Source organism: Anser brachyrhynchus, assembly GCF_964034855.1.
Source record: "Anser brachyrhynchus genome assembly, contig: SCAFFOLD_86, whole genome shotgun sequence".
NCBI classification, from domain to species: domain Eukaryota; kingdom Metazoa; phylum Chordata; class Aves; order Anseriformes; family Anatidae; genus Anser; species Anser brachyrhynchus.
This window is the reverse complement of record NW_027664065.1, coordinates 222,005-232,875: the sequence shown is the minus strand read 5'-3', so window position 1 is coordinate 232,875 and position 10,871 is coordinate 222,005. Positions and strand designations below refer to the sequence as shown.

The window sequence follows — 10,871 nt, the reverse complement described above, 5'->3', positions numbered from 1 at the left end:
CACTTCTGTTTTAGGAATGGAGTAGCCAACAGAGGTGAGACAGATACTCTGAGATCATGAAAGCCATCAGAAAGCTGATCCCAACAAGATTACTGCTATGGGCAGGTCAGCTAAACCCTGGCTAGGAGCAATGTGAGATTTAGGGGAGGGAAGAGGACCTAGGGCAGCAGAAATTAATGATTTTGAAGAGGAAAAGAGTTCAGGTAATGTTAATGCTGCTCTCACACTAACTTCAAAAATTCATGTGAGGCCCTTCCCATGTCTCAACCAGTAACCTTAATCCCTAAACCTAAATGCTACTCCACACCCTGAGAGGAATACACTACTCTAATGCCAGACCTCAAAGTATCCCTTGAAGCCAAAACTCAGCCCATAGCCTCTTTCCCTTATGCTTTTTCTCATGCTTACCTTGATCCCTGCCCTTAATACCAGCATTGAAATGCTCTGTTTAACCCTGGACAACTTCTTAACAGACCTAAACAAAACCCTAAACCGCAAAGCTTGTCCATACCCTAACCACAGAGGTCACACCTTAAACAGAACACCAAACCCTTCCACTAGATTTTCCTTAATCTCTAACCCAGAAAAGTGAGCTCTAGTCCTTAATGCCGTACATGAACAACTAACACCCAAAGCCCCCGTTCCTGTGCATTAACCTCCTCACCTTCAACCCCTCTCCTAACCCTTAACTTTATGCACTTGGCCCTTTGGGGCAGGGCAGAAATTTGAGATTGCTGTGCAGTCACATGGCATTCAAAGATGAATGTGAGGGGCCATGGATCTGATCAGCTCGTCAAACACAAGGAGGAGATGGGTGGGAATGCTCTGATGAGCTCAGCTCTGCCTCAGGATCTCCTGCCCCAGCAGGAGGAATGTGGCTGTGGCAGTGACTGTGAGGTCACTTCTGTCTCTGCAGATGATAGGGCAGCAGCAGGAACGTGTCACGGAAAGGGACTGTGAGGTCACTTCTGTCTGAAGTAGCTGACAGGTCACCCTTGACTTCTCCCTGGGATCTGTACTTTTTGGCTGACATCTGCCAGTGGCCCTGCTAGGCCAGCAGAAGGCACCTGGTTGGCATGCTGACTGTGGGATCCCCTCTGCCTACATACCCAGGAGGACCCAGGCAGAAAGAAGGCCCGCATATGGATTGTGCTGTCCCTTCTGCTTGAGTCCATGACTGGACAGCAGGAGGCACAAGGCTTGGTTGTGTCCAGCCAAGAAGCTGCAAGGCCAGCAGCAGGCCCATGGCTTGGAAGATGCTGGTGAGGTGACTTCTGTCTGGTTGGCTGACAGGCCGCAAGAAGGCTGATGGGTTGGGATTCATAGGAAAGCCTGCAGAGGAGAAGGCAGAGCGTGCTGGTAAGAAGGGAAGGACCCAGCAGCCCTGAAGTTTTTGTCCCCTTGGCTAGAGCTTATGAGGAGATATGTTATATTCATTGCAATGGGGCCTCATTGATTCCTCTCAACCCTGTGCAGCAGCTCGGAGGTGGCATACCACTGTTCTTCTCGTGGCATCACACTGCCCACTGCATCCCACAGACCCCCAGGAAGAGCCTTGAGCCAGATGTGGGGGTGCAGGATCTCCTCTCCCAGTGGCTGGGGTCAGGCCTTGGCTCTTCTGCTTCACCAAAACCAACCAAGACTTTTCTCAGCACAGCGCTTTGCCTGTCTGTAGTCATGGCCTCCAATTATCTGCCTTAACGCACCCCAGGGGAGACTTTGTTAGTAACAGCCCTCAGTGGGGCCCATTAATACTCCAAGTCACTTCAACTTTTCCTCCTGACTTTACTTGCTCAAGCGGTTACATCATTCTCCTCTCAGCACCTGAGCTTCATAGACTCAGCACCAAAGTACACCATGGAACTCATTAAAATGCAGAAACTCCTAACGTCTCTTCCACAGTTTTCTTCAAGTCTTCACAGCTTGTACAGCTAATTGCAGAGCCTGCATGATGTAGTTAAGGAAGATTTCAAAAAGCACCTAACACAAATCTTTTCTTGTTTTAAAGGCTGAATTTTGCTGCATTTCAGTTTTGAGCATCATTCTCCTATTGCTGTTGATCCAGGGTGACTTCTTTGGAGACCTTCATCGGGAGGAAAAGCAGAGTCTGGAGGTCTGACACCGCCACTGCCAGCAGTGGTCTTTGTCCCTGTAACTGCAGCCCAGCCCAGCACATGAAACCCTTTCTAAGATAAGTCCTGGCTTCCTTGGGAAAATAAAATAAATAAAATAAAATAAAATAAAATAAAATAAAATAAAATAAAATAAAATAAAATAAAATAAAATAAAATAAAATAAAATAAAATAAAATAAAATAAAATAAAATAAAATAAAATAAAAAGTTGAAATTACCATTGGAACCTGAGAAATTCGGCTTGAAACTTAGTAGACACCTGGACATCCATGGTCTCTCTTGGGTCTTCTGTTGAAAACTCAGGATGAAAGTAAAGAAAATGTATCTTCAAGTGGCTGTAGCTGTACCCATGAGCTTAGCCTCTTTTGGGAAATCGTCCCCTTCCAGCCACAGAAAACTAAACTGAGTAATGTGAAAAGACCTGTCCGGTCAATAGGGTAGGGCAAAGTCATACTTCCTGTGCTATAGATGCAGAAGGCAAGAAGAATTGCATTGTGCCTTACACTACTCTGGGATGTGTAAGCCAGGTCATGCAACTTTACCTTAGTACTGACAAGTCCATCACTAAACCATGCTACTAAGTTCTACATCTACACATTGGCTCTCCAGTCGATGAACCAGCTCATGGATGGCAATCAGGGAGTCTCGGTCAGTGTGACGCTGCCTCAGGTGTGCCAGCGTGGTAGCCATTGGCACCTGCTCTTCTTCAACCCTCAGCAAACCCCCAACAGAAGGATTCTGTGGCAGGCCAAGCAAGGTAGACAGCTGTTTAATGTCCTCCATCTCCAAGACAGCTATGCCAAAGCCCCACTGGTGCCCTCTTGGAACTTTGAAGTACCCTCTCCTGAAGTAGTCTATGCTGAGGATGCAGATAGCCTCCAGGCCAGTCCCAATGGGGTGCTTTCACCATTCCCTCCCAGTTAGACTCACTTCAGCCTCCAATACAGTTAACTCTTGGGATCCCCCTGTCACTCCAGAAATACAGGTGGGTTCTACCTCTTTATAGCTTGATGGCATTAGGGTACACTGTGCACCGGTGTCTAGTAGAGCCTGATAAATTTGTGGGTCTGATGTGCCAGGCCATTAAATATACACAGTCCAGTAAACCCTATTGTCCCTTTCCTCCCTGCCTCCCCCTGGCTGGAAGCAGGACGTCTCTAGTCCTGCTCATAGTATTCATTACTGTGTCTGGTAGATGGCCCACTGGAAACACGTCCCACCATAGCACTGTCATCCCACAGGACAGGGGAGAGTGAGCTGACAGCCAAGGGATGCAATTCGGTGCAGGAGGTGGGGCTCAGCAGAGACAAACAGTCAAGGCAGTGGGGTGGGGGAGGCCAGCAGAAGCATCCCAATCAGTGGTGCTGCTTGTGAGGACACGTTTGTGCCAGCAGCCTGAGTGGGCAGCAGCTGTGCACAGGCGAGGGGAGGCCAGGAAGAGCAAGCCAAAAGCGCTCCTGCCAGCAGAGACAAGGCTGGGGCCGAGGGCAGGGGGAGAGGCAGGCCCAGGGCAGGGGGCTGAAAGGGCCATGCTGAGCTCCCTGCCCCTGCAGCAGCCGCACTGGCCCTCAGCAGATGTGCTGGCCGGCACACACAGGGAGGTCCTGGTGTGCATCAGAGAGCAGCAAGGAGGGTGCTGCAGAGGGCCGGGGCGAGGCGGGTGGCAGAGCCCCATGCAGGGGCTGGCTGGGGGTCCCCTCTGCTGCAGCCACCACATGGAGTGTGGCAGGAGGAGGACAGGCAGGACTCGTGGCCGCCTTGCTGCAGACGAGCCCCGAGCTGGGGGGCAAAGCTTTTCCTGCTCTGCAGGCCGAACAGCTCCTGCTTCGCCCCACACCCTGTGGCTTTGCCCTCTCCCTGCACACCACAGGGCAGAGCCTGGTCCTGGGCTCTTCCTGACATCCCTGCAGCTCCTGGCAGGCTGCAGTGACGTGCCCCTCAGCCTTCCCTCCTGTGCTGCCAGGGCACACAGCTGCCTTATTCCCAGCTCACTGCCCACCAAGAACGTCTGACAGGGCTGCTTCCCAAGCTGGGCCTTGCCCAGGGTCAGTCCCCTGCAGGGGCAGAAACTGGCCCTTGTCCTGGTGGCTTTTCTTGGCCTTCCTCTCAGTACATTCTCTTCTCATCCTTGAACTCTTTTACTGAATACATAGGCCTAGGAGAACTTTTTGGTACAGACTAATACGGAGAAAACACTGAGTACCTCAGCCCCGTCTCTGTCTGCTGCTATGAAGTGGCTATGGGACATGGGTTCACTATCAGATCTTTTCCTCTGACAATCTCAGCAGTGCCCAGTGACAGGACAAGACATGAGAACTCCACACAGGAAAACACTTTTACTGTGAGCAATACCAAGCACTGGATCATGTTTCCCCAGAAGTGGGAGAGTCCCCATCACTGGAGATACCCAATGCCCAACTGGAAATGTGCCTGGGCTGCCTTGTTTATGTGTCCATGCTTGGCTAGTGGGGGAGGGCTAGATGGGCTTTGGAGGTCCCCTCCAGTCTCAATAAATCTGTCACTCTGCAGTGCCTGGCAGTGTTTCTGAGAACTTCTCTGCAGTATCTCCAAACCGGCTGGACACCAGGTGCTCATGGGCCAGAGGATCGTTTGAGGATGAACTCATTCATGATGTAACCCTGAGGACAACGTGGAGCAGGGATTACAAATGTCAGCAATACCTCAACCCACAGCACTGTTTCCTCCCCCTGCCTCCCTCTACTGACCCTTCTTTCCTTCAGGATTAGAGTCAGAAGGGACCTCTGGAGGTTTCCAGTGCCAAGATCTGCTCTGAGCAGGGAGAACTTTCACATCACATCAGGCTGCTTCCTCAATGCTTCCTCCACCTCACTTTTGAAAGCCATACTTCTAGGGGCGCTAGCTGGAAGGCCAGTTCTGATTCAGTGGTGCTACAAGACAACAGTATGGAAGAGAGGGGTGACCAGCACCAAAACGACCGTGTTCTGCTGCTGTCAGTGTTCGTGGGTCCAAGAAAGTGGCGACCCTAACTCAAAGGCTGCAGGGAGGGAGTGCCTGCCAGGGCAGAAGAAGGCAGCCCCAAAGGACACAAGGGCTTTTCCACCACGTTGCAGCAAGGATCTTCATCCCACAACCACTGCTGTACCTGAGAAGAATTTAAGAGAAATGAGATCCACAGAAATTGACTACCTGCTAATTCCTTTATTTAGTTAGTTAGAAAGAGCTTAGCAGCACCTCTACATGAGGCATTTGGGTTAGAAGAAAAAGTAGAAGTTAGAGGAAGAAAAATATCTTAATTTTATAAAATAAAATTATAAAAAAAATATTTAACATATTGGAATAAAATTGAAAAGGATGAACAATTTTTGAAATATATGAACAAAGATGTTTCTGCTTTATCCAGGTATATTTCAGGGAATCACATGCAGAAGATGGGTTCCTCATTGAAATAATGAATATTGAATAATGAACATCCTCAGTGCCTCCTTGAGCTCCTTATTCCTCATACTGTAGATGAGGGGGTTCACTGCTGGAGGCACCACTGAGTACAGAAATGACACCACCAGATTTAGAGCTGGGAAGGAGACGTAAGGGGGCTTCAGATAGGCAAACATGGCAGTACTGAGATACAAGGAGACCACGGCCAGGTGAGGGAGGCACGTAGAAAAGGCTTTGTGCCGGCCCTGCTCAGAGGGCATCCTCAGCACGGCCCTGAAGATCTGCACGTAGGACAACACAATGAAAACAAAACAACCAACACCTAAACAGGCACTAACCAGAAGAGCCCAGACTTCCCTGAGGTAGGCATTTGAGCAAGAGAGCTTGAGGATTTGGGGGATTTCACAGAAGAACTGGTCCACGGCATTGCCTTGGCAGAGGGGCAGTGAAAATGTATTGGCAGTGTGCAGGACAGCAATGAGAAAGCCACTGCCCCAGGCAGCTGCTGCCATCTGGGCACAAGCTCTGTTGCTCAGGAGGCTCCCGTAGTGCAGGGGCTTGCAGATGGCAACGTAGCGATCATAGGCCATGACGGTGAGAAGGAAATACTCTGCTCCAACCAAGAAGAATAGAAAGAAGACCTGTGTAGCACATCCTTGATAGGAGATGGCCCTGGTGTCCCAGAGGGAATTGGCCATGGCTTTGGGGAGAGTGGTGGAGATGCAGCCCAGGTCGAGGAGGGCGAGGTTGAGGAGGAAGAAGTACATGGGGGTGTGGAGGCGGTGGTCGCAGGCTACGGCGGTGAGGATGAGGCCGTTGCCCAGGAGGGCAGCCAGGTAGATGGCCAGGAAGAGCCCAAAGTGCAGGAGCTGCAGCTCCCACGTGTCTGTGAATGCCAGGAGGAGGAACTCGCTCACTGAGCTGCTGTTGGGCATTTGCTGGTTTGGTTCATGGGGTCTTGCCCAAGGGGGAAAAACGCAGTAAGAAAATACAACAGAATTATCTGACAAGGAGTAATTCATGCACGCATATGGAGGTCCCCTTCATGAGTTCTGCCTGAGGGTGTCCCTGGAAGCAGAGGACACTGCTTTAGTAATGCAATAAGCAGTCCTGCTCTACAGCAACAGATAAAGACAGGCAAAGGGTAATGCCAGATTCAATTCATTCCTGATATGTGATTATCCACATTTTTTGTTCCCAATTCACCTGAAAGGAAGCAGGGCTACAGGCTTTTCTTTTTTGTATATTTTCCTTCCTGCTGCACTCCAAGTGAAAACTAGATCCTCAGAGAAAGGGACACTCCCTTTACTTCAGAATATCCTTCAGAGGGGAATGCCCATCTGTCCATCAAGGCTAGTCTCTTCTGCTGGCATCTCTTTCAGCTGTATGACAATGACAGTCACATCCTTACCTGAAAAGAACCAGGACACTGCTGAGAGCAGAGGAATCCAGGCTCAAAGTGCACATCTCCAGACCCCTCACCCTGTCCCCATACTCCCCTTCCCCCAAGCACACCGAGGGCTCACTCCATGGGCATGTGAAACCCCCATCCCCAGCCAGCCTGGGAACAAGACCAGCAGCAGCACGGCCAGGTGGAGAAGCCAGGAGGAATGGCAGCGTGCTGCTGCCAGGGGAGGTAAGGCCAGGGAGGGACAGACGGACACTCAGCAGACCCTCCTGTGCTGCCATCTGGCTGCAGAGGAGGCAGCTCATGCTCATTGCAATTGCTGTGTGCTCTGCTTTGGCCTGCAGACACCTCCCAAAGATAGGGGGTATCAGGGGGTTTGTAGCTCCTAAAAATCAGCTAGGATAAAACTTAGCTGGGTAAAAGGATGAAAATATGATGTTGGTGCAGTCCATGAGATGAGGTTTGGGAAGGTACTTTACAAATTTAATCACTGACATTCTGATTTCTCAGTGCAATGCTCCAGGAGTCTCAGCCTCCTGTACAATACTGACAATTCATTAACATGAAATCTGGCTCTGCTCCACTGCAGGAATCTGAAAGCACAGACAGCAGAAAAAGCCTTACCCTTCAGATAAACCAAGACTTGATCTTCCTATTGAAATGTCCCCTCATAATGCCATTCTCTAAAGCGCTTCAGAAACAGAGAGAACCGTCCTGACAGATGCTATCAGCCATCGGATGTGCCAGCTGTCGAAGACCCCTCTGGCAACTGCACCTGCATTGCCCTGCTGCCAGAGACTCACGGTGTCAAGAGTCTGCATGAGCCCGGCCCAGCTCAGCAGCACAACACCCGACCATGACATCGCTTGCTCTGTGCCATTGGACTCCCTCGAGGTGTCCCCAAGGCCTCGGGGCTGACAGCTCCTGAAGGCAGCAGGGTCTCTCCTGGGGTGTGGTGTTTGAAGCAGACTGAAGGCATCACTGACTGCTCCTCTCTGACCATGGGAGAAAAGCATTTTAGAAGTGTGATTTGTGCTGGAGCGTGTGGTTTTCTAACAACAGTACAAATGATTCCCTCCCTTAACCCTTCCCTTTTCCATGGTGCGGTAGCACACCTCAGCCATGGCAGGCAGGGATCATTTTAACCATTCAAACACCCTTCACCATTTCTTTTAGGAACTGAGAAAGAAACATCTTGCTTATTGGTGTCCTAACAAGAGATAGGGGAACAGAATGCTCTAAAAGGGTTTCCGTGAAGAAAGGGGAGTGGGAGACTAAGACACCATTTGTTGAGTTTCCCCAGCTGTTCATCTGGAAGATCCTCTACCCATAGACAAATCTCTTCTTCCTCTCTCGCATGACCAGCACGGTGACTGGGATGTGGAACACCCTCATCATTGTGCTGGTGCCTACAAGCTAACACCTGCAGATGCCTGTGGCCTTCTTCCTGGGGGAGATTTGTTCTCCTTGCAGACCTTGTACAGCTCCACCACCCTGTGCCAGATGCTGGCCAGCTTCCTGACTGGGGACAGCACCTCCTTTGCTCACAGAGGTGGGAGCACTATCAGCTGCACCTTCTGCATGAATTGAGTGCTTCCTGCTGAGGGCCATGTCCTACGGTCAGCCCTGGGCTGTATGCTATCCCTGTTCTCTGCAAGGCTCGAAAGTGGAAGGTGTGACTCTAGAAGGCAGCTGTACCTTAACACAAAGGATTTCTTTCATGCACAGAAACCATTTAATTCTTTTCCCAGCTACAGTTCTGTGGTCCCAATGTTGTGGACCCCTTCTGTGATTTTTCCCCTTACTGGAGCTCTCCTGCAGTGCCACGGTGATTCTCATAGTCTTTGCCTTCATAATCTGCATTTTGGATCCAATTTTCCTCTTCCTTCTCATGTGGTTTTCATGTGTGTGCATCCTGTGTTGGCATGCCCAAGGCCTTATCCACCTGCTCCTCTCTCCTCACTAGTGTCACTGTTTTCTATGATACTGCCATCATCGTCAGTGCGGAGCCCATAACAGCCTGCCCTGGTTTTGGCTAGGATAGAGTTAATTTTATCTCCTAGTTGCTGCTATGGTGCTGTGTTTGGGATTTAGGATGAGAATAATGTTGATAACACACTGATGTTTTGGTTGTCGCAGAGCAGTGCTTACACTAAGCCAAGGACTTTTCGGCTTCTCGCTCTGTCCTGCCAGCGAGCAGGCTGGGGGTGCAGCAGGAGCTGGGAGGGGACAGACCCAGGACAGCTGACCCCAACTGGCCAAAGGGGTATTCCATACCATCTGACGTCATGCTAAACAATATATAGGGGTGGCTAGCAGGGGTGGGGTGGGCAGCTGCTCAGAGATAGGCTGGGCATCAGTCAGTGGATGGTGAGCAATTGCATTGTGCATCACTTGTTTTGTATACATTATTATCAGTATTATTATTATAATTATTATTTTTTTCCTTTCTTTTCTGTCCTAATAAACTGTCTCTATCTCAACCCACAGGGTTTATTTTCCTGATTCTCTCCCCTATCCCAGAGAGGGAGGGAGGAGGGGGAGCGAATGGCTGTGTGGTGCTTAGCTGCCGGCCGGGTTAAACCACAACACAGCCCTCCTCAGAGATTTTAAGCAAGCCTTTTCCCAAACCTTCATCATCCTCCTGGTCAATCCTCAGGTTGAATAGAGGTGATGTGGGAAGGGTGGGAAAGGAGCTGGTTGAGCTGCTGACGTAGTCATAAGACCTGTCTCAAAGAGATGGGAAAGGACAAATTGATCAATGACATTCCTTGGGACTCAGAAAAGGCAGATGTCAAACCCATTTTCTACTAGAAGCACGAGCAGAAGGATGATTATGCCTAGTCAAGAATTAAAATGCTAGCCTTAACCCTAGCCCTCAGCCAAGAACTAAACAAAACTCTAACCCACAAAGTTTGCCCTCATCCTACACCTTGAGTAGGCATCTTGAGCAATCCCACCAATCCCTCCCTCAAAGCCCTTGCCATTCCATTAGCCATTCCATTAGCCCAAGCAGTCGACTTCTAATCTCTAAACGTTAAATTGAACACCTAAGCCCCAAAGCCCTCCACTACACACAGAGCACATCTCATCTTCAACCCCACTCCTACCCCTAACTTCAGCTGTTTGTCCCCTTGGGCAGGGCAGGGATTGTGAGGTCCTTGAACAAAGAGTCACTCTCCATCTTCTTTATAAGCCACCTTTAAGTACTGAAAGGCTGCGATGAGGTCACCCAGGAACCTTCTCTTCTCCAGGCTGTACAGCCCCAGCTCTCTCAGCCTTTCTTCAAAGGAGAGGTGCTCCAGCCCCTTGATCATCTTCTTGGCCCTCCTCTGGACCTGTTCTAACAGATCCACATGCTTCTTGTGCTGGGGGCCCCACACCTGGACGCAGGACTCCAAGTGGGGCCTCAAAAGGGCAGAACAGAGGGGGACAATCACCTCCCTCCACCTGCTGCCCACTCCTCTCTTGATGCAGCCCAGGATACAGTTGGCCTTCTGGGCTATAACCACGCACTGCTGGCTCATGTTGAGCTTTTCGTCCAGCAGAGCCTCCAAATCCTTCTCTGCAGGGCTGCTCTCAATGAGTTCTTCTCCCAGCCTCTCCTCCTGTCTGGGACTTCCCCAGCCCAGGTGCAGCACCTTGCACTCGGACTTGTTGAACCTCCTTAGGTTCACATGGGCCCACATTTCAAGCTTGTCCAGGACCCTCCGGACATCATCCCTTCCTCTGTTGCATCAACTACACCTCTCAGCTTGGTGTCATCTGCAAGCTTGCTGAAGGTGCACTCGACCCCACTGTCTATGTCATTGATAAAGATATTAAAAAGTACTGGTCCCAGGACAGACCCCTAAGGTACACCACTCATCACCAGCCTCCACCTGGACATAGAGCCATTGACCGCTGCTCTCT

General features: G+C 50.3%; 1 protein-coding gene across 1 annotated transcript; it reads right to left on the bottom strand.

Annotated features, from left to right (window-relative positions):
• Window positions 1-5,553: 5,553 nt before the first annotated feature.
• Window positions 5,554-6,486, bottom strand: LOC308186384 (olfactory receptor 14C36-like; the record flags this gene model as incomplete). The annotated part of the gene is made up of 1 exon (XM_080608530.1): window positions 5,554-6,486. The coding sequence occupies one exon, from the start codon at window positions 6,484-6,486 to the stop codon at window positions 5,554-5,556; it is 933 nt and encodes a 310-aa protein (XP_080464656.1).
• Window positions 6,487-10,871: the final 4,385 nt, after the last annotated feature.